Genomic DNA, 24,566 nt, shown 5'->3' on the forward strand with positions numbered 1-24,566 from the left:
GAACTACTAATTGACTTACATTGTGGATCAATTAATTAGCTGGCCTGAGACCAACATCAGATGTCATTTGCACCCCCAGCTTTTAAACATCCTCAGCTACCTGTCGTATTTGGATTACATTTTGTCGCTTGACAATTTACACATCAGATGCAGTAGGCAATAAAGTCTGAATCATAAAATGAAGTACGATGATTGTATTTCCCTCGCTTATTTGCTAAAGGTTTCAAGGAGCATGTGACATACTGCAACAATGCCTCTGATCTCTCTTGAAACACTATAGTGGTTCCTGTGTCCTTGAAGAACTGCCAGAACTGATGAAGTGCCGACTGATAGCCTTGTAGGTGAAATGATATTCATAAATGACATGTGAGAGACTTCCCACAGCTTCTTGATGTCTGTTTCAAGGAGAACAGGAAACATTTCTAATGCCACTGCATGTGCTGATCAACACAAGTAATAGGATAAAAAAAACACTGAGTACACATCTAAAGCCGAGTTCTTTATTAAGCCTGTTCATCAACTGTTCATTGAACTAGTTCATCTATTTCAGACCATGTCAGATACCTTGAAAATAGTCTTTAGTGAGGACATAGGAATGCAATTAAAAACAGAAAGATTCAGTAAATCAGACCACAAACTCCATTTCTATATTTTTTACAAAACATCAGCAAATAGTATCAATCAAATATAAAGCACTGAGTGGTGAGTCTGCATGGATGTGTGCCAATCATGTGGCACATACTGTAGTGTCTCATTCCGAGCTGCCACCATCAGCACAGAAGAGGGCTCTGTGGCACTCTGTGCCCACTACCACAAAAGGCCACGGTGAGGGTGGCATGTGGGAGAGCCTGCGCGATAAAGACCCCTGGGGGCCTGCCAGGACAATGGTGCTACAGCTTGAGGTCATGTTCCCCCAGGGACTTGAAGCCGTCCTCCACTGACTGCTCGGAGATTTCCTCCAGGGTGCCTGGTTTCCACTTGGGGCTGTGGTCCTTGTCAATCAGAACTGTGCGTTTAGAAGTGGAAGGAGTGACAGATCAGTAAGGCTGGGGTGGAGGCATGGGGGTGGATACAAACACATTTACAGCAGTAAACCAAAGAGTCTGGATACAGATAATCCATGGAACTATGTTGACGACTGTTGACGATTTTCGCAACTAATAAAACTGACAGATTCTTCCTTGTTTATGAAAAATGACTCATTACTCATGACTTAGAAGGTCATGCTGGTTGCAATTTTGTCTGTGGTATTTGATTAAGTACAAAAGGGGGACTTCATTGCTTTATGTCAAAGTAACCTCTCCAAAAATGATATTCATAAATGACATTTTTGTGTTGTAAAGAGTATGACCACCTTACCTGCTCTAACTCCTTCATAGAAATCTTGACCTTTCTGTAAAAAGGAGATGATACATGCACATCTCAATTAACAAGGACTATTAGGCTCATTTCAATAGCATATGATGTACCCTCAAAATACATCTACACTTCAACAATCACACTCCAGCAATCTGTGATGGCAATGAAGAGATCACGTAATATCCAAAGATGACAGTGGGAGAAGCTGGAGGGAGGGAGGGGGACTGAGACGCACCATGCAGGCTTGGGTCAGCCTGTACTCCATAACCAGCACCTCCTGCAGGGTCATGGAGGCCCCATGCTCCAGCTGTTTGAGAGTTAACTTCATGGATGTGGGAGACATTTTGGCAAGAGTCTGTGTAAAGACAAAACAAACATAAACAAACAGAGTGAAAAGAAAGAAACTGGCCGCCATCACATCTCTCCCATCTACTGCCACTAAGGAATGCTGATGGTCAGATCACCAGAATACACAGAACATTTCACACACAATTGTTAATCCAAATGCACATATTTAAAGGCGTATTAAGTGAAGATCCATGTTTATGAAGATGATGTTTATCTATGAATATATCAATGTTTAATGTTGATCTTGGTCTAATCCAAGCTTTCATATTTCACTGGTAATCAGTAACACTGGAGGGATAAGTAAGACACCTGACCAGATTCTTAATATGGTTGAATTAACTAAGTATTATGAGGTAATTAGGACCTGATTAAGTTTTAACCTCATTAAAAAGGTACAGTATGTCCATCCCCATCATCATAATTGCCTTCCCCTGAGGCGTAGATCCGGGACTGCATGACACTAACTGCTTATATGATGACATCAGCATATGCATATGGGCAGGAGATCTTGATAAGACCTTGTGGCCCTCACTCTCCTCCACTTCTCTGAAGCCACTCCTGCTGTAACAGCTGATGGGGTTGGCCAGAGACAGCTAGCCCGTAATAATAGGTCTGGGATGGCCAGGTTCAACAGACGTGCTGAGCTGGGCAGGCCATGAGCCCACCTGCACAGCCACCGCACCTCCCTCTCACCTCCCTGAGCTCCACTCAACCTTGTGGTTTTATCATCAAAACAAAAGGAGCCTGCAGCGAGGTCAACATTAGGATGACCCTTAAACCGCTCTTACTGTACGTGGACACGTCATTCAATATTGTCCACCAGACAACAGTCAAAGACTGTTGACTGCTACTATTTCATTTCAAAATATACTTCTGCAGATATGCGTCTTCTGGTCAGTTTATCAGATAACATGTTCAATTCATACATTCTCTGAAACAATCAAATATTGACTTTACTTGCTACTTTGCATTTTTCAATGGAAGGTGACCGTTGCCGGGTCAGCCATTTTGCCTTTTGCAGTAGGCTCACAGACCAACACTTGCAAAGAGATTCTTTTACGTTCTGCACATCATCCCCATGCTGTGAGAGGCAAGTCCGAGCACAAATAGGCTTTCTTCCGCTAATGTTTTATAATTGAATTCAGCCGACATTACGCAACTCTGGAGCAGCACAACAGAGGGCTTTTTGAAAAGTCAATGAAAAACAGAACCCAGCTGACCTTGTCCATTCTGCCTCTTCTCTCACCCATTCTCAGACCTTCATGGCGACCCTACCTCACAGTGAGCACCAAACATAGGTGTTTTTCAGCACCTTTGCTTAAGCCGGGAGGATAAGCTTAACCCTATTAAGAGCTTACACAGCACTATTACGTTTTTAATGAGACGGTCATCACAAATGTGCTCCCACTAATGGGGAAGAGGGGGGGGGGGGGGGGTCAAACCTTTGCACAGTGCTGGAGCAGTTGACAGCAGCTGACATTATGAGACTATTAGGTATCTAGTGGTGCATTTAGTTCTCTGGTGCCCTTCCCCTGCATATGACTAATATTTACACTTTCGTGGTGCATGTGCTGCTGAAAGTGGTACCTGTGATGCTGGTGAATCAGAGATCCTTAACAAACAAATGAAGCTAAAGTGGACCACACATACACCTGTTTACATTCTTGGGCTTTGTGGAAACTAAAACAAGGACGGACATAACCACATCAATATACAGTCCATCCATGTTAACATTACTTGGTGACAGGAGAGCGAGCAAGAGTCTGGGATGCTTTAAACAGACAAGGGGCGGTTTAATTGCTCCATCAGATAATCATTACATGACATTCTCTTCTCAATGCGTACCTCCACCTGCTTCTTAGCGAATGGGGAGCCATCCTTCTTTAGATTCTCAATGATCCCCTCCACACTGCCAGCATCAAACAGCCTGCAATGAAAAACCAATAGAGTGAGCTAGAGAGGACCCAGGAGATGTTCTCATGATTGACTGACACTGCCGACAGCAATCCAAACTACATTCACGTTTGGGTGCGATGTGATGCTTCACACAAACCTAATCTGCAACTCATCTTGAGATGTGAAATCCACCAGAAAGCACAGAGGCAAATGTCACAGAAGTGTTTACATAAATTATTTAGGTCTGCAACCCAGCCACAGTTACACACGCCGCCCTCTGTACCAGGAGATTTGAAAAAGCAAACTTTGATAAGACAGACTTTTCCCCTAAGGCAACAGAACAATGCTTATCAACACCGATAAACCATGCACTTTGTTTGGGGAACAGCAATCAGTGGATTGTTCTTTGAACTTGTGAGTAATGGCACATACAGTATTCCAAATATGGCACTACCTAAGGGCCAGCAGGAAGGAACAGGCCTCAGACTTTGTTGTGTTGTGAGATTTCCCCATAACCCACTAGATTGTGGCGAGCCATTTAGCATGCCCAATCAGTTTTGGAGTGTGACCATCCGCTGACGTCAGTCTGTTTTTCCCTTGAGCCGATCTAGTTTCACAGTGCAATTTGGCTGTTTTGTGAGTCTGCTCATGCTGAAGTGTCTGTCAAGACGTATGATATTGCTGGACTATGCAGGGTATCTACTGGGGTTTCTACACTGACTGTGGAGATTTTAGGTTATTAGAGAAAAAACATTGCATTATGTATCCATCTTTATTCTGTAACATCTAAAAATGTTGAACATTTGCTATTTCTCCTAGTTTCCATTCTTTTTGTATCAGGCAATCAACTATTTTAAAGCAAAGAGAGCAGAGAGAAATCAGGAATAGACAAACATAATGTGACAGTTTATCTTAATTCAATTAAATTCAATTAAATTCAAATCACTTTATTCATCCCCAGGGGGCAATTACATGGCACAAAGAGCATCATCATACCTGTTGATTGTTTCCATGTGCTGCTCAAGGGCAAAGGGTTTGTCTGCATCCAGTCCACTCTACAGGGGAAACATACAGGTCAGCTCTTTAGTGTGTGTGTGTTCACTGGCCTTGACATTTTTGACCATTTCAGTACCGTTCGATCACTGACCACTGCCCTCCTCCACATTCTAATGTGATGAGGCTGCTGAGGAGTTTCTCTGAATACGAACCCCTCACAGGCAGCATGTTTATATAGTCACCTTGTAGGCACACACACACACACACACACACACACACACACACACACACACACACACACACACACACACACACACAAACACAAACACAAACACAAACAATCAAACAGAGCCCTTGGTCCAACTCAACTGGTACTGCCAAGGCCCCCTATCACAAAAGTGCTGTGTATTTACATTCTACTCATGCCATCTTGTTGTGGGCAGCATTAAAGTCTGGAGAACACCATGCCTTTCCCAGGATATACTGGGCGTGCCTGAAAAAGCTTGGTCATGAGACAATAAACAAATACAGGACTTATTTCATTACACTAGATCATGCTGTGACCTGCAGTCCACCTACACTGATAACACACAATCTTCAACATGGAAAAAAAAGAACAAAGCTCTTGGATATACAACCAGAGAGCACACATCTACAAAGCAATAAACATATAAGACCTCATAAATCAAAAGGCAGAGGGCAAATCTAAGGACCTGCCTTTTTATTTTACAAAGGGGGTTTCCACACAATGCCCAACACATTTTCATAGGGCTGCTGTTTAGCTGCAGGTGGCCCTCTCAGGCTAATGCCTGGTGCAGGGCTCCACTGAGTTGGAGCTTAGTCTGCTCTGCAGTCCTGTCCAGCTCCCCTCTGGAGCCATCCACCCCTGGACAGGGCAAATCCAGCAGGAGAACTGAACTACTCTACACAATAGCTCCATAAAACCCCCAAGCAGAGCACTGTACTTTGATCTCTAAATTGTGTAGACATGATGAGGATATACAGACTCAAACAGACATTAGACCCACACTATCCTTACTGGAAAGTGTAACCCACTACAAACCACTAATGGATATATTCAAATCCAATATCCATTTATGAGGTAAACAACTTAGTATATAGTACGTCTAAATCTTTACCTGGTGCTGGTATGAGTCCAGCACTTTAGCCACATCACTCATAGAGGGAGACTTCAGGTCAACCAGATCCTTCTCAAGGGCACCAATCTGTAAGGAGAGTACATCACCGTCAACTGGAAATACTCAGCTGTGGACACACATACACTACAATACACTACAATACAGCACCTGTACAGATGTTCCAACACATCCAGTCTTTTCATGGAACAAGTCAACTGAATTACAGGATAGACAAAGAAATAACATGGACATGACAGGCAGGATGACTGAAATGGACATGGGAGTGGGTGGACACAAACAGATGGAGAGAAAAGTGAAGCTACAGACGGAAAGAGCTTGTACTGTATGTAGCATGCAGTAATGACAAACTATATAGATGTGATGATAATCAGGACATGAAGGCCATTAGCCACTATCCTGGTCCTGCTCATGGTGATAGTCTACACTACAACTCAACTGAACAAGGTCTGCACTGTCCAGGTCTATTGTACACATTCTACTGGACTCTAGTTGCCCTGTCCACTAGACTCTCTAGTTGCCCTGTCCAATGGACTCTAGTTGCCCTGTCCAGGGCTATTCTACACATTCTACTGGACTCTCTAGTTGCCCTGTCCAGGGCTATTCTACACATTCTACTGGACTCTCTAGATGCCCTGTACAGGGCTATTCTTCACATTCTACTGGACTCTCTAGTTGCCCTGTCCAGGGCTATTCTACACATTCCACTGGACTCTCTGGATGGCCTCTGGCTTTGTGTTTGAACACACACCCCCTCTCCTGCTAACGGGTGACCTGTCCTGCTGCTGTTGCCTGGTGTGCTGCCCTTGACCAGTGTTGCTGCGTTGGCTTATCACTGCATGACTCTGGCTCCAGCAGTGCCTGTTCTTGGGACGTTCACTCGCTTTTTCCCCCTTCAGTAGCATGGAAACAGAGCCAGTGCCGCAACTTTTGCCTGACTAGGTCCTGGCATGGGCTGCTAGCGCCCCATCGGTTGGCACCGGCTGCAGATGACTCAGCGGATGGTTCTTGGGCAGTGCCCACTTCTCGGCGTGAGCAGAGCCGTGACGTACCTTCTCTGACTCCACAAAGTGTGTGGCCACGCCCGCCCGCAGCACGTCCCGGCCTCGGAGGCGAAAGCCGGTCAGGGCCAGGAAGAGACCCAGTCGGCCTTGAAGCCGGGGCAGGAAGTAGCCACCCCCCACGTCAGGAAACAGGCCTAAAAGTGAAAAGATATACATACATCAAAGAGGTCAAAGACAAAGGTTATGGGACATCCAGAAGTGAGAGGTGGTTGTTCGTGAAGCGTTGCTTCCCCAGACAAAAGAACCCAACCCTGAAACAGTAAACATCACAAATAATCAAATTCATACGGCAAGGCCCCTCAATTTCAACAACAGCTTAGACTGATTGATTCCAACAATAACATTTACAGAAAATCCTAATAAGCTCCATACTTGGGGCATCCTTTCTCCTACTGGTTTACATTCCTGATAAATAGAGCAAGCGTCTCATTCACATCACTAAGGAGACTGCGGGAGCCAGAGAGCCAGCGTCTTCCAGTCATCCAGAGGGAATGTCCCTCTCAGAGTCTGTCTGTGCCAGCAAAGAAAGCGCTCACTGACGTCTAAAGAAACTAATGGAGACAATGTGGTCGACCTTCCAGTAATTTCATGTCTGATGCCCATTAGAAGCCAGAGCTACCACAAAAAGGATAACTCTGTCAACCAATTAGCTGTAAATCTATTTACGCAAACACCGCAACTATGATGCTAAATATATGGGGTTTTGGCTGTTACATAATGGAAGTCTGGGACTGAACAAGTGGCCCGTTCAATTCTCATGTTTCAAATGCGATTTATCATCGTATTACGGGATTTGATTCATAGAATGCTAAAATATAACACTCTTGGAAGATCAAATTGTTAAATGAGCCGATGAGTTTTGAGCAGTGAACAGGGGGTTTCCCTCCTCCCTTTCCTATCCCCCAAAAAAGAACAACAAAAACCCATGAAATAACACCATATCTCCCAATATGGCACAGTAGGGAGGGATGTGGCACTGGGATGGGGGTAGCGGACAGAGGATTAGGCCTTGCTGACCTGATTCTGTGCTGGAAAATGTAATATCATAAATGCAGATTACAGGGCGCTGTTCGCCCACTTGCTTTGTCCCACCACCATGGGGACAGTTTAAGACACCAAAATCCCTTAATCTCACCACGGAGGGGGTTAAGGCAGTGGGGGTTGGGGTCTGTAAGCAACAGAAACACAGATGGAGAGCACATTGTCCAGGAGGATTTTGGTCCACTCTCTTCCCAATATTCAGCGAGCGAGTTCACACCATGTGATATAAAGTGCAGAACAGTGTCTGGCGACCCAGTGTAGCCTCTAGTCAATAGGCAAGGGAGGAGGTGGGTCTCTACGCCTTTCGCGTCAACAGTTAGCACATTCTGGTTCACAACTGCCATGACATAAAAGAGAGCTAGGCATTGGTCAAGCCTTCAGAGCACGCAGGCTGAATTAATTACTAAATGATTGACACTAATGCACCAGCAAATCTGAGTGACACGTCATCTCAGAAACAGAACATTTGAGGGCATAATCCTGTAATTAAATTTCGCATATTATTCTGGGAAGGAAGCGAGGAAATGAGAGGAGGCGTTGTGCCTCCAGCGCACTTCACCCGACCCAGTTGGCCATCCCCAGTCTCGCCACATTAAATCAGGACGCCGAGCAGAAGAAACTTTCACCGTTGTGGCAGCCATGACACCAGGGACCCAGGAGCACTGGGGGACAGAGGGGACAGAGGGAATAGAGAGGACAGGGGGGGGGGGGGCGTCATGCCTGTCCTCCCGCTTTTGGCTCAGCCCTTGTGTGTAGAAAAGCTGGAAATCCTCTGAATGGCCAACTCAGCATTACTATGGACACGGCGCTGCTGCTGTGGGATCTGGGCCAAAGGGTTTGTGTGGGGAGAGCAGAGAGGGGAGGGGTCATCAGGGTGGGAAGTAGGTGGTCCGAGGGGGTCCGGATAAGGCCAATGCACTCTTTCCGTGGGGTGGGGGAGCTATGTATGGGTCAGCGCTATTCCTGGAGTCCTCACACCCCTCTGACCTTCGCTGTCCTTCAGGTGAAAGTCAGAGACATCCGCTCAGCAAGACATGACCACTGCCACGAACCCCAAAACAAAAACAACACAACTACTTGCAAAGATGAATTACTTGTTATCTTCCATGGAATTCTCTCTTGCATCATCCCTGAAATCTTCATGGTCTAAACAAAGTCTCTCCAAAGTCAAACATACCGTGTTGCGCAAGATCTACTCACTAGCAGATTTTTGAGTAAGAAAAGCGTGGTGTCTGTGCAGAGTCTGCCCATTAAGCTCAATCAGAGGCAAAGAGGATTAGCCTACTACTACTTCAAGCTAAAGGACAGTGAGAGGTGCTGTGTGTCTTTATGGCATTAGCCAAATGACTGACAGCCAGTCAGCAACACACATATTCACAACCCCCCCCCCCCCTCTCTCTCTGGAGCAGGAGCCCAGAGTTGTGTGATGCGCAGCACCATCCGCTCATCACGTTCAGGAGCGGATGGTAGCGCTGATCCCTGGGATCTGGCAAAGGCGCCGCTGCTCATCTACTGCTGAGGCGCAGGCCTGCATCGCTAATGATGGGGAGGAGAGGACAGGGCACTGAAGGTCAAGGACAAACTCCGTTCGTCACAGATCCAACGATTTACGACATGGCTGTGAAAAAAAATACTTCACTCCATGCGAAGCAGGTCAATTTTAACCAGAATGCAGTGCTCTAAATGGCCAGACATCTGTCTCATTGGAGAGCACTATGACATTAGAGAACAAATGGTGCGAGGATAAATCTGGACAATGCAGAAGCATTTAAAAACGAGCAGATCCGATGCAAACTACTGTACATGCTCTGTTGAGTGCCAGCAAATTACTGGCTCTTGAGTCTGAGCTTCACGTGTTTCGGCAAGCAGGAAATATCCATGAATAATACAAGAAGACTGTTGCAGACAACATCAAAAAAGCTGAGCGGGTCCAACAGCTTTGGGTTGCTCACAGAGCAAACACCCAAACAGACAGAGAGTCGATCCCTCCAGTTTTTTGTAATTCTGTGATCGCAGAAATTACAAAACGTTTTCACATTTGTTTGTGATGCATGGATATTTTCTTATTTGCTGCAAAACGTGCATAACATAACCCCAAAAAGTCACTGATGTTAAATTTCAATGAATTTCCGTGTCCTGCTGATGGCAGACTTTCTCCGTCCACTATTTACAATTAAACATCAGCGCCCAATGGAGCATTTTGAAGATGAGTAGCATATGACAATGACTGAATTTCAAACGAGAAATATAGCTGCAAGCAGCAATGAGGGGGCCAAGCAGAATAGGCCGGAGTAGCCACGGCGACAAGATAGAACTCAGCAGACACCTGTGATCAACACTTTCAACAAGTGTCACATCAAAACATAGCTGATTTTGTAGGGCTGAAACAGGGCTGAGTATTGCCACCGCCTCCGCCAGCCAGCCCCCCCCACCTAATCACCCCTGCCCGTCCCACCTGGTCCTGCCCCGCCCCACCCTTGCACGCACGCATTAGAATGAACTGGATGGAACATGTTGTCATCAGTTTCACATAAAAAAATAAAAGATCAATAACACATAGGCAACTACAGATCAAAATGCAATATTGATAATTGCAGCACCCCCTACAGGTCAAAGGTCACCAAAGTTTTTGAGCGTCCTCCTAATGGGGTCATGAATCTATGTAGTAAGTTTGGTTATGATACATGGCAGGGTTGCTGAGATATGAGCTCACTTCCTGTTTGGCGGCTTCGCCACCAATTTCGATTGGCTGTTACGGGCGAATGCTTTTGTCAATTGTTCCAGAAAGCAATATATTGATTTTGTAGGGCTGAAACAGGGCTGAGTATTGCCACCGCCTCCGCCAGCCAGCCCCCCCCACCTAATCACCCCTGCCCGTCCCACCTGGTCCTGCCCCGCCCCACCCTTGCACGCACGCACGCATTAGAATGAACTGGATGGAACATGTTGTCATCAGTTTCACATAAAAAAATAAAAGATCAATAAAACACATAGGCAACTACAGATCAAAATGCAATATTGATAATTGCAGCACCCCCTACAGGTCAAAGGTCACCAAAGTTTTTGAGCGTCCTCCTAATGGGGTCATGAATCTATGTAGTAAGTTTGGTTATGATACATGGCAGGGTTGCTGAGATATGAGCTCACTTCCTGTTTGGCGGCTTCGCCACCAATTTCGATTGGCTGTTACGGGCGAATGCTTTTGTCAATTGTTCCAGAAAGCAATATATTGATAGGTTATGGTCTGAAGATGGTCTCTGCCCATTTTGGTGAGGATCCGCTGAAATATGTAACCTGCGAAAACTTGTACGTGTTTTTGATTAAATCCAATATGGCGGCCAAATCAATTACGATGACATCACAAGTTGGCTTGGGTCGGCCTAAGGCCCTCCAACAGTATTACCAGACACCAGTAGTGCATTTTAATTCTAAGCACAACAGCAGCTACAGGCCAAAAGGCATGTTTCTTAATTACAGCGCCCCCTAAAGGTCAAAGGTCACCAGATTTCTTGAGCGTCCTCCTGATTGGGTCCTGAGTCAATGCACCAAGTTTGGCTTTGATACATGCAAGGGTTGCTGAGATATGAGGTCACTTCCTGTTTGACGGCTTCGCCACAAATTTCAATTGGCTGTTACAGTTGAATGCTTCTGTCAATTGTTCCAAAAAGCAATGCACTGATAAGGCATGGTCTGAACATGGTCTCTGCCAATTTTGGTGAGGATCCGCTGAAATTTGTGACCTGCGAAAACTTGTACGTGTTTTTGATTAAATCCAATATGGCGGCCGAATCAATTACGATGACATCACAAGTTGGCTTGGGTCGGCCTAAGGACCTCCAACAGTATTACCAGACACCACTAGTGCATTTTAATTCTAAGCACAACTGCAGCTACAGGCCAAAAGGCATGTTTCTTAATTACAGCGCCCCCTAGAGGTCAAAGGTCACCAGATTTCTTGAGCCTCCCCCTGATTGGGTCCTGAGGCCATGTATTAAGTTTGGTTATGATAGATGAATGGGTTGCTGAGATATGAGCTCACTTCCTGTTTGGAATTGACGTCATAGGGTGCGTTGAACTCTGCTTGGTCCAAGGATTCCAACAATACCTCATTTTTGACAAACGCCCATACGGGTCAAAAGTTACTTGCGTGAATGCACATCCGACTTAGGCCTGTTGGTGGCACTAGAGCGCTCGAGGTGCTGGCATGAATCTTGGTGAAATTAATCATTGGACTGTCCCCAATCAGTGTGCCAAATTTCACAACTTTTTACCAGACGGTTCTATGGGCTGCCATAGACTTCAATGGCGGAAGCGTAATAATAAGAAAACATAGAAACACAATGGGTGCCTTCACAGCTTCGCTGCTTGGCCCCCAATGACAAAGTCAAAACTATGTATTGAACTGTCAATATGCACCAGGGAAGCTACAAAGTTTCCGAAAACTCTACAAAAACAAGTCGATTGAGGACATCTTACATTCAATCAATAGATCAATCTTTGCTTCAAGCAGCTAAAATTATATTAAAAGTTCATATTCACAATAAAGGAGCATTTGTGTGGTTATCAATTGGATATAGTACTTGTGAATATTTCCTATGCCCAACAAGGACTACTTCAGTGGGTCATACAACTCCCCTTGAAAAGCAATCTGCCCTCAATAAATCTCTGCACAGGCCTGACAATAAATCCAACATGGCGTGTCCCTCAGATGAGCAGTGCCTGAGAGCGACATAGCTGGCCAGCAGACACAGTGAACTGTCGGGGTGGAAAGAGGGGTGTGAATGTGGGCGTGAGCGGATGTCAGCGTGGCATGAGCCAGTGAGTGTGTGGCATGCAGTCCACTACAGGAGTTCTGAACATCTGAATGCCTTCTGTTCAGAAGACCTTGGGTGGCAGATGCACCGCCTAACTTGTGCCTCTCAACACAATACAAACAAGACTTCATGTTCATAATGAATGTAAACATACGATTGTTGAATGATGGACATGTTTCAGCTCCAGATTCTGCGGACGAGTAGTTGTCTGATGATTATGACCTTGGGTTTAAAGGACTCCATATTACACAACAAACAGTGTAGGACTAATTGTTTCCTTACCTCTAGCTAGAGCCCATCTGTTGGGTTTTATGATTAGCTAACAAGAAAAGTTCAGAAGGCTTTAATTCTCTGAGGAAGGGGGTCAGCAACTCTACTGCTAATGCGGACATCCTACCCATTTACTATTTAATGAGACTGGAAAACAAAGAGCTCCAAAAGGAAGCCCAGAAGCACTACACTCACAAGCCATCAGTCAGAGGATTGCTTGCTTACTTTGGCCTAAATACATAAAGCACTATACATTTCTAACCAATTCATTTCAGTTGTGGTAGTAGCATTCAAGTTGGCTGAAAATGCTAGAACATCTGAAACATCTTCTGATTGTTTACACCCATAGTGCTAATCCCAGAGTGATTAGATATCCTCCAGGGCCCCTGCATGTCGCTTCCGTCTCTGCAGCGAGGAGTTTTTCCCCATCATGCAATGCATCTGGCCCAACTCACGCTGGGCTCCGGCTCCAGGACAAGACTCTCCTGAGGCCTGAGCCAGTGTGCTATCACGCCCCCTGCATTATTAATGCCGCCAGACCAGCACACCAGACTGGCCACAAACCAGAGCTGAGTGAGAGGAGACAGAGACAGAGAGAGAGAGAGAGAGAGAGAGAGAGAGAGAGAGAGAGAGAGAGAAGAGAGATTGGGAGAGCGAGAGGAAAAAGAAGAGGCAGACAAAGAGAGAGAGAGAGTGAGAGAGAAAAGAGATTGAGAGAGCGAGAAAAAAGGGAGAGTTCTTACCTATGGCAGTCTCTGGCATGGCGAAGAGTGTCTTCTCTGTGGCCACCCGAAACCGTCCGTGAACCGACAGGCCAACGCCCTAAGGGAGGAGAGAGTGATAGAGAGGGAGAGAGATGAGGAGGAGAGGGAGGGAGAGAGAGAGAAGGAGAGGCATGAGCGATCGATACCTGGTACTGAGCAGTGAGAGGGGCAGCAGATGGGCAGGACCCAGAGAGGGCAGCAGGATGAGAGTGAAGCCACCACGACCCCCCCCCCCCCCCCCAGCTCTGCCCGGTTAATTAAGAAGAGTGGAGGGTATTAGGAGGGAGACCACGAGGGTTAATGAAGGGAGACGGCCTTGGGGCAGATGCTCAAAGAGAGAGGGAGTGGAGAGAAGGACATTGAGAGATAGATAGAGACAGAGAGAGTGAGGGAGAGAGAAAGGGAAATACATGGCAGGGCCGCTCCCATACACATCTACCCGGCCCTGTTGTCATAGCAACACGGACCCACATTCCTGACGAGTGATCGGTACACCAGAAGTCGGAACCTGCAGTCAGAGTGTATCCCCGGCTGCTCCACACAGCTGCTGCAGTGACTCTGTGTCTGGCAGAGACAGGAGGGAGGGAGGGGCGGCGCCCCCAGACCCACCCATCGCCAGCGCTGCCACCACCCCGCTCTGCCACCACCCCGCTGGCTCACAGCCACACGACCGGTCACCCCACCGCCAAAGGACGCCACCGCCCATGAACGCGGCGCTCGAAAAAGGTCACAAGGTGCTGTAGGCACGCTGCCGGCACCACCCTCCTCCTCCACCACCACCACACATCACGCCAGAGGAAAAGCACGACGCAGGAACAAGACACACCAAAGGGGCCACAGCACTCACAGACACAGCAGCAGACAGTGGGAATAGGGTATAGGACATGTAAACAAGAGATTTAAAGATTATGTGCGCAGAGTACAGGCAGTAAACCTGCATTCAACTGGGCACGACACAGAAGAACAGAACACTAGCATTGCTAATCACAGCTCAGCGTCAGACAATCCCCTCATTTCATTAACGTATACAAACCAGCCACAGCTGATGCTAAAGCAACACCAAGCACAGGCCCTGGGAAAACGTCCCTGGGAGACAGGCAACCTTCATAGATCATTAGGAGAGCGAAGTTGCCCTTACTGACCACAAGCCTCATCCATCTCTGTCAGTAATCTGGGATGCACACAGCAATAAGTTGAGGATTTTTCTTTGGTCTGAGGAAGTCCCTAAGGTGGGATTTGCCCGCTCAGTATCAACTCCGGCCAGACCAGCACTTGCTGGACGGTGATCGATACGCCGGTCGATGCATATAAATTCTCACCAGTAAGAAGCCCCCACTGGAAACCAAGTTGCGATTTCTCTCAACTGATGGGGCTACTATTTTTTTTCTTTTTTTTCCTTCTCTGTTGCCATGGAAATATAAAGTCATAAATAAGTATAAGTATATATACTCTTTTGATCACGTGAGGGAAATTTGGTCTCTGCATTTATCCCAATCCGTGAATTAGTGAAACACACTGCACACAGTGAACACACAGTGAGGTGAAGCACACACTAATCACGGCGCAGTGAGCTGCCTGCAACAACAGCGGCGCTCGGGGAAATGCATGTAAAATGTCCTGCTAAAGTGGAGAGTTGCAACACATCTTGATCTGCTCCTCACCCCTCAGTGGCCAATCGTAGGCCTACACAGTGGGTGGGTACATGGGTTTTCACATTCAGTGTATACATTGCACAAGCACAACTATGACAGATTACTGGCATCAACCACTTAATGTAACCTACAGTGCGAAGGCGCTCCGATGTCTTCCCGGCAGGTGTTCTCTGTCATCTTTACTCTCCTCTCGAGGCACTTGCGCTGTGTGAAGAGTGGGGCGGGAGGGGAGTGGAGGGAGAGGATAAACTGTGACACTCAGGCTCCAGCTCACCTCAGGCGTGTGAGTGTCGCCAACCAGAGCAGACTAAACAGCAGCTCCATGGCTGACACTGCCCAGACCTCCAGATGCCTCTGTTGATGGCAGGCGCACACACATGTGGTGTTGCCCATGCTGTTACAACACAATTCAACCGTTGAATAGTGACTGTGTGGGTGTCTAAGAGAATCTACAGCATTCAATCTGATTCTCAAGGCTTTCTGCTCAAAACAGGCATAATGCACTCAGCTTCCATCACCCAACGCTAATTTCACATCAGTATTTTTAATAGGGATTTAGGATACTACTCGCTTTTTTTATCAGCCTAGAGCAGCAGCCAAGAGCTTGGAGCTGGGATGTTTTTTCAGCGGCGTGGACAGATGATTTATAAAGTGACTAATGGACGGCCGGGGTTTACTTTAGGGACACCTCGGTGTTCCCGCAGGCTCTTAAAGGCTTGTACAAATCACACTGGAGTTAAAGCAGAGCAGAGCGCTTTTTCCCCTTTATTCATCACCCTTACACATGTCTTATGTCACTGACGCTGCAACAAGGCCTTTGAGCAAAAAATTGAGCAAAGGTGCGTGTCCATGCAGAGCGGGCTTCTCAAGAGGGAGAAATGGATGTGGAGGGGTCGGAAGAAGAAACCAACACTGAAAAAACATTTTGTCCAATACATTAAGTTTGATATCAGTACAATTACCTCTACCCTAAATGTCTACATGTCATTTTTAATTAAAGTACAGAGCATTATCAGATTGAAATCAGATTGTTTACGTGCATGCAACATCATGTCTCCATTCTATTTTTACACGTGGAAAATAAAATGTTTTAACGGTAATGGTTGGTCCTAGGCACTGTGGGCAACATCGGTCTGGTTCTGTTCGGTTCATATGACACACGTTTTCAGGTGGAGAGAAACCATTCTTACCACTCAAAGATATTTACAAGCTCCTAGTAACAGCCAGCTCTTTAAAACAGGGACCTCTTCTCTGAAATGGAAAATACCAACTGTCAACAAGCAATATCTCACTGAAGTGGTCAAGAAGTTTCCTCCAAACCACGTTCAAAGAATCTCACATAAGAAATCTCTTATCTGCGAGTCATCATCACACTGAGCATCTTGACTCTTTCACTGCAGTGGAAATGGGTCGCTGTGTACCAGGAGCTTTGAAGAAATCTTCCATCTGACATTCCATTCAGAGATGGTCATTGGCTGGAAACAAACATGGTACCAGAACATGGAGCAAACATCACAAGGTCTTCATGGGAAATGTGAAAACAAGGAAGTAATGATGGGTGAAAAAATTAAACAATAATTAGCTTTGTGTTACTTTAAGCATTCCATCATACCACTTGTGTATCTGAAAGCAAGCAGTAATGCACAAATGCACAAATAACATTTGTAACCCAGAAGTGCATCATTGCCTTAGACAGCACCAACCGTTTTCTCGAAGATGACATGAAAGACGCTAATGGCTGATAAAATCTCCCTGTTTGAACAGTGAGAGCATTTACATTTACTGTAACAAAAGCCTCTGTCTGTGGACGAGCACGGCATGACTTCAATCAGCCATTCATGCAGCATAATCAGACAGGATGGAGGGCTTTAAAGCAAAGCAAAGCAGTGCAGAGCCACGATGTGTCCTGAGCAGAATATAGTGTCAGAGTTGTCTCCTGGAGGAGGTCAAGCAAACAGTAAATAAAGCTGCAATGAGTCACAGCTGACTGTGTGTCTCTGTTTGTGTGTGTGTGTGTGTGTCTATTAGTGAGACAGAGAGAGAGAGAGAGAGAGAGAGAGAGAGAGAGAGAGAGAGAGACAGAGGCTGTGTGTGTTTGTGTGTGTGTGTGTGTCTATTAGTGAGACAGAGAGAGAGAGACAGAGGCTGTGTGTGTGTGTGTGTGTGTGTGTGTGTGTGTGTGTGTATGTGTGTAAGGGGTTGTGACTTGCCGTGCTGCCTTGCTGCTATCTGCTGCTCCTGGCGGTAGCGTCATGCCTGAGAGAGCCTGGTGATTAAGAGCTGCACAAGGGACCTCAGCACTATTTTGCTGCACTCCCAGTCCCACTTTCAGAGAGGGCCATGGCTGTTCAGACTCCACACTTAACATCCATATAAGGGCAACAAGCTTTTCAGGTCGAAGCAATCAAGACCTCTGTTTACATAAGATAGCATATGTACCCAGTGCTCAGAACAGAACATCACCACTGGAATCTTGTCCGCTCTGTGCATTAATTACAAACATGACCATAAGGCCATTATCTTAATGTTCAGTGAACTGTCCATGTAAATTACCCACATTTGCACTTACAAGAGTGTAGAGGACCTTGAAGGTGGGGATACTCAAGCACGCATGCATTCTGAGTGTCTCTGTCCAGTGCTAACAGGCAATGTTATCACGCACATTACCGTACCGGTAAAGGAAGGGAGATGACAATGATAGATATGGAGATTCTCTTCAGTGGCAGGGACCAGTGCTCCAAAGAGGTAGGCAGCTGTGTGTAGCGAGCTGTGACTTGTGTCCCTGGCGGCAAGCAGACCTCATTTCACAACCCAAAATCACCTCAAAACACACGCACAAACACACTTGCAACTTGGTGACACATGGTACTCGCTATCTGTAGATTTAACAGCATCGCAAAAGCCAAAGGGACTAAGGGATGGGTCAAAGTAATCGTCATTTAAATACAATGGTCAGGCTCTCACCCTTTCTACCATCTGTCACATATGACCTTCTGCTGACAGAAACAGGACAGCACCTATGTGAGCACAGAAGAGTATTTGCTGAGGCAGGTGTGCCCTGGTTCTTGGTGCAAAGGACTAGCTGGCTGATAAGGGTCCAATAAAATCTCCTATCTCGAGAGAGGATAAAACACTGCTTATCAAATCAACACAAATGTCACAAATGTCAGCCATCAAGGTATTGTTTGTTATATCATTTCTTTCGTTCAAAAAAAACTTGGATTATGACTATGACCAATCAAGCCATGAGTCAAACCTCAGGAAGAGCTCCAGCACACTGTCCAAATGGCAAAAGAAAAGCACCTCTCTGCTGCTCTGCAGCTGTTTAGCCACGAGTGACCAGACACCAGATCTGCCTGATGCATTACCCAACCACACATCATTATGCCCACACAGGTAAGCCTTGTTGTTCTGCCTGATGCATTACCCTGCCACACATCATTATGCCCACACAGGTAAGCCTTGTTGTTCTGCCTGATGCATTACCCAACCACACATCATGATGCCCACACAGGTAAGCCTTGTTGTTCTGCCTGATGCATTACCCAACCACACATCATGATGCCCACACAGGTAAGCCTTGTTGTTCTGCCTGATGCATTACCCTGCCACACATCATTATGCCCACACAGGTAAGCCTTGTTGTTCTGCCTGATGCATTACCCAACCACACATCATGATGCCCACACAGGTAAGCCTTGTTGTTCTGCCTGATGCATTACCCAACCACACATCATGATGCCCACACAGGTAAGCCTTGTTGTTCTGCCTGATGCATTACCCTGCTACACATCATGATGCCCACACAGGTAAGCCTTGTTGTTCTGCCTGATGCATTACCCTGCCACACATCATGATGCCCACACAGGTAAGCCTTGTTAGCTGCACCTGCTCTGGAGAGCATCCAGGTGCGTCCTGCCAAAAGGTCTAAGTTATGACCTCATCACTGAGAGAAGCAAGATGTTTTCAGCTGACCAGGGAACACAGCTGGTCTGCACGCATCAGCTTCTGTTCCACGCCCCGGCTCCAGTCATTCACGGAATTTAAATCTCTTTCCCTGCATGAATCTTCCCTTATCCATGCTGGAAATATGCATTGAAAAAAAACCCTAAATTCTCCAGTGACTTGGAGTTCAATTTAAAAACCCATGTGTAGAGAGGCAGCGATCTAGAAATAAACCGTTATTTCCATCTCCAACAGCGGAAGAGTGATGGAGATCAAAGGGTCTAGCATCTTTTCTGAGAAACTTTCTGACAGAGTATGATTCTATCTAGTGATTCTATGCCAAGTATGATTCTATCTAGTGCCATGTCTTTGCCCATCGAGCATTCCAGGAGTTCTTCAAATGTGGGCCTCTCAGTCTAGTCAGTGAATGATGTAAGGGTAGGGTTCCACATGTGTTTCCTTCTCTGAAAAAGGCCAAGAGCTTGTTTCTGAGAAATGGCATTTTTCTTTCGCAAAAGCCATTTGTTCTGACCCTTAATAAAATAAGATCAACAGGAGTCTGTAACCCCAACAAACCACCGTATGATCAGCCTCCCATCTCATATGAAGCTCACTAAAATAACTCACTAAACTTTGAAGGGGTAAAGTTGGGCTGTGTATCCTCCGGGCCAGCCCCATTTGTCACACATCGACAGCGGTCAACACGCCCCCGTCTCACACTCTGAACCCCCACAGCCCCAAGATTTAGGGCCTAAATAATGTTCCAAATATAAATCTAGGCTGATGTGTTTGAGCAACCAGTCACCTCATTTTGTATTTGAGCCTTGCTGCAAAAAAGATGCATGTTTGGGTGCAGGCTCCAGACTTTGCACAGAAAGGTCCTGCCTAACCATCTCCACAGTGTCTAGACCCTTAGGGACAGCAGTAACACGATATATGACAGGAGAAACAAATCTATATCTATGGACACTCCACCTAAGAGGCTGTTGCTTATTAGTTAGGGGGACTTGAATGCAAGCGAGTCTGGCAGCTCAGTGAGTAGGTGAAGCATCACGTTGACAGACTGATGGACTGGAGCTGGCGGCTTCCTCCACCTACACGTTCTCTCTCCGCTCTCACGGCGCCAGCCAGACACGAGCACCTCGCCCTGACCACTGCACAGCCAGGGGGACGGAAGACAAACGAGCAACACAAACAGCACTGACAGAACCAGAGGGCTGCTCTCCTGTGGCGCATCAGACGTTACACACAGACAGCAACAACAACAAAAAAAGGCTGCTTTCAGTGGGGCAGGCGTGTGTGTTTTCCAGTGTGTTTTCCAGGGTGAGCAGTGGCAGAGGGGTCCTACAAATCAAGCAAACTGCACTCATAGAGTTGTGCTCCAAACTGCAGCAGCAAGCAAATGCTTGTGTCACTGGGAACATATGGAAGCAAGGATTCAATTCAAATTCTAGACAGGTCTACTGGAGAGAGAGAGAGAGAGAGAGAGCGAGAGAGAGAGAGAAATCAAAGTATGATAGCAACATACTCTCCCCTGTGTCACTCCACATCCTGACCAATCAGAGGCCATCTGAGTCTTAATTCAAAGGAAACTAGTGAGGGTATGCCAGCCAAACACAACTCACTGCTGCCCCCTGCAGGCCTGCTGTGAGGGGATTAAGCCATGTCACAGGTCACCACTAGTACTTATACAAAGGTCACATGCACACTCGCTGTGTGCCAGCCAAATAATAATTCTGACCTATCTGAAACAACTATCCACTAAATTCAACACCCACACCCCCAATCTCTCTTCACTACAGACATTTTTTAAAAAGTAATAAACACACAACTGACCCAAATTCAAGCATCTTTACGCTAACCACATAATTAGTGTGAGTGTGACCCCACTCACAATAGTCCCAAACATCACAGCTGCAGAGCTGAGCGCATCAGCATCGGCTCTAGCGTGACTGCAGCTCTTGGTAGTATGTCATTCCAGAATGCTATCATTAATCCCTGCTGGATTTATCTCTGAACTTCCAATTAAAATAGTCCTCCAATCTCCGATAGCTGATGAACTGAGAGAGCTCCTCAAATTCAGCGGACAAATCAGAGGCAGCCAGCACCGTCTGGAGCCATCTTGTTTTAGATAGGAGAGAGGGAAGGCTCCAGAGCCTATGTTTTGCATCACCCATTTCCCCCAAACAGCTTAACTGCAATGAATGAAAACATGTATGCTTGGCTGAGGATTTGATCTCCTTTGGTGCGCTCTGCCAAAGGATTTCTGATTACATGCACACTGAGTGCCATCTAGAGGTCCTACGGAGAACTACAGAACTACAGTCAAAAACATGATGCCAGTGCTACTTACTCCTCCCATCGTTATTCCATCAATAAGGGCAACATAGGGCTTCGTATATGTACCTAAAACAGAGGAGACATAATTAATTAAGACACATCAAAGGACCCAACATTAACAGAATAATGCAACACTAAATTATTTATTATTATCCAATTATTTTTTTGAACTTAACAAACTCACCAATCACATTGTTCAGTATGTACTCCTCTCTGAAGAAATCTTGAGCAAGTGGATCACCTACTTTTCCTGCATCTGTTACAGCTAGAAGGAAAGGAAACAAAGGTAAACAATAACAAACAAAGTCAAATCTAACTAAGCATGGACAACACTTTACCATCTGTTTGGCACAGCTGTATGGCACTAATAGATACACATGAACGGTGATGCTCATTCAGCTAGAGGTCTTACCTCTGATGTCCCCACCCGCACAAAAAGCTTTTCCTCCAGCCCCTTTGATGATCACAAGGTCGATATCTGAGTCTTGGTCCCATTTCTGTTGAAAAAATTAGAACTAAGATTAGACCTATTTCTAAAGTTCTCTGGCAATCAATTAATCAACACAGGCATTTCACACACAATGAGTGTAGCATGAGACCCCTTTCACCTTTAGTTGTGGATATATGTGTCTGATCATGGGGAGATTGAGTGCATTCAAGGCCTTGGGTCGGTTCAGTGTGATGACTCCAGCATTACCCACTTTCTCTGAGAGAACCTCAGATCCAGCATGACTGGACATCTGGCAAGCAATAAAAGCATGGGACATCAATGTACAATTTGACACATCTGTTGCAATGACACAGGTTGATGTCAAAATGCAAGGGGTTTTATTACATGCACTTACCATATGACCTCGTATCCTTTGCAATCTGCAGATTGACCTCAGTCTACACGTGGTAAGTTGTGCACAGAGAAAAGTAACTTTAATTCAAATTCATAGTAGGCCTACATGGTTCAGTTGATAGAGCTGTACGCCATATGTATGCAATGTCACGCCAGATATAGTTGGCAACAATGTATTATTGTGACAGAAGACTACATTTGCCATTTCTTCCTCGTTCCTTCAATAGGCCTGTTAAGGGTAATGTGGCACAACTACGTTACACTAATCAACTACTTCACAACAGTCCTACAGCAATACTCTGACGACAGCAGGCATCATAAGTCTTTAGTTAACAATTGTTTCAATGAAGTAGGCTAATAATGAAATGCCTTCAGACGATTTTGGCACCACTAGGCTAGCTAGCAGTTGCCCTGCAGGAGCTGTCCTTCACTTTGCTTGACAGCTTTGCAGTACGACGTGTTTTTACCAAAATCACAAATTACATGCAGGTGCACACTTACTTAAACGCTGATTTCAATACTGTTATTGACATTGTGGTGCTTTGCCTTCCTTTCAATGAGCCAACGTGAGCCAACTGTGTTCCCTTATCTTCCGAGCAGAGCTCTGGCAGTATCAAACTACTGATTGGTTGCGTTCATGTTCGTCATGGGGGCGTATACGGACGCAGGCACCATCGACAAAGAAACCAAAATAAAGTTGCACGATTCATACCGCAACACTGCCACCCTACGTGTGTTAATGATATAACAAAGATGTAAATAACCCATTCTATTCTATTCTATTCTATTCTATTCTATTATCCTGGATGTGTGTGTGTGTGTGTGTGTGTGTATGTTTTGACATGTAGCCTAAGTTCATTCTAGTCAAAGCTGAGAAGTGTAGAATTGTTTGACAGCATTGTGCGCAAGTTAACTTTACTTAGGTGTTGATTATTCACTCCTGGGGAATTTATGTTTTTTATAGAAGGAAGTCTCCTATCCTGTTGTGTTGTGTTGTGTTGTGTTGTGTTGTGTTGTGTTGTGTTGTGTTGTAGTATAGTATAGTATTATGTTATGTTATATTACATAAACAAGAACCTGCTGTCAAAAACTGCCACATAATATCAGAAATATCAGATATAAAAACTTTATTGGATGTATTTTTAATGATCACCATCAGACAGAAAAAATAACCTAAAAAGCTGCAAAAGCTAAATTGACTGATTAATTCCAGACACAAGTTGAGCATAATGCAGACACTTTTTTTTGTAACATGTAACCATGAAAGCTGAATGTGCTGAGGAAGAGCTGCAGCTGGAGCGGGTTGTTGTTGAGGCAGCCCTCATGGTGGCGCTCTAGTCCGAATCAGAGCTGCCATCACTGCAGGAGCTGCCGCCAGAGTGCTACGAGGGAAGACAGTGGAAAATCACATCAGCATTCAGCATCAGAGGACTGATTCATGTAGTAATGGGAGCTACTGGAGTTAGGATCTGAATTTAGACAATTTGAAATGCGTTCAAAATCAAAGAATTACGAATGATTAGAATGAGTCTAATTTCAATAAACTTTCCAGCTAGATTGCTGGAAATGGATCCAGTGTTATATGGGTGATATGCCTTCTTTTAATACTTTACAATAATAGGGATTATAGGGATTCTGAGCCCTAAGGATTCTGAGCAAGTGTTTTGGGAAAGGACACCATATCAAGGGCTGCCCACTGCTCTGGGTGTGTATGTGTGCTCTGTGTGTGTGCTCCTGGGGAGCGCACTGCTCCTAGTGTTTGTGTGTGTGTATGTATGTGTGTACACTACGCTCATAATGCATTAAATGTAGTAACTTAATTGAACTTAAATATCTTACCTTTCCTTTTCCATGCCTTTTCTTGCCATACTTCTTCTTGCCATGCTTGCACCCCTTGCAACGTCTACGTCTGCGTCTACGTTCTCCACCTTCACAATCTGAGTCACTGGAGCTGGAGCTGCCGGACTGCAGAGAAAGAAATCATAGTGTGGTTCTGGACCTCGGACAGAATAACATGGACAAACCTGTACCTGTTCATCAGCTGAGGGTCTATGCATCCAATAATTAAGACCAAGT

The 24,566-nt window shown here is 45.6% G+C and overlaps 1 protein-coding gene across 2 annotated transcripts; it reads right to left on the minus strand.

The window, feature by feature from the left end:
- Positions 1–486: 486 nt before the first annotated feature.
- On the minus strand, positions 487–23,093 carry hibch (3-hydroxyisobutyryl-CoA hydrolase). Of its 2 annotated transcripts, XM_076263698.1 has the most exons (14): positions 22,992–23,093; positions 22,492–22,534; positions 22,255–22,386; positions 22,059–22,143; positions 21,831–21,911; positions 21,660–21,712; positions 13,689–13,767; positions 6,809–6,954; positions 5,739–5,825; positions 4,600–4,658; positions 3,553–3,634; positions 1,595–1,714; positions 1,360–1,393; positions 487–1,006 (listed from the first exon to the last, which is right to left on the minus strand). In XM_076263698.1, the coding sequence occupies exons 1-14, from the start codon at positions 23,021–23,023 to the stop codon at positions 891–893; spliced, it is 1,149 nt and encodes a 382-aa protein (XP_076119813.1). In that variant the 5' UTR covers positions 23,024–23,093; the 3' UTR covers positions 487–890. The 2 variants fall into 2 exon arrangements, with proteins under 2 accessions (XP_076119813.1, XP_076119814.1); XM_076263699.1 differs by lacking the exon at positions 1,360–1,393 and having other exon boundaries at positions 917–1,006.
- Between the last annotated feature and the right edge of the window lie 1,473 nt (positions 23,094–24,566).

Source organism: Alosa pseudoharengus, unplaced genomic scaffold (genome assembly GCF_046254945.1).
Source record: "Alosa pseudoharengus isolate Yale_2024_CS ecotype anadromous, Long Island Sound unplaced genomic scaffold, YU_APseudo_1.1 YU_APseudo_1.1_scf_3, whole genome shotgun sequence".
In the NCBI taxonomy this organism is placed as follows: Eukaryota; Metazoa; Chordata; class Actinopteri; order Clupeiformes; family Clupeidae; genus Alosa; species Alosa pseudoharengus.

Bases quoted from the DNA above. Each gene is read 5' to 3' on its own strand.
- hibch (XM_076263698.1), bottom strand. From the start codon at position 23,023: ATGTCAATAACAGTATTGAAATCAGCGTTTAA. The intron at 5,826-6,808 runs GTACGTCACGGC...CTCTCCTTACAG, and splicing joins ACTTTGTGGAGTCAGAGAAG to ATTGGTGCCCTTGAGAAGGA. The intron at 4,659-5,738 runs GTAAAGATTTAG...TTTCCCCTGTAG, and splicing joins TGGACTCATACCAGCACCAG to AGTGGACTGGATGCAGACAA.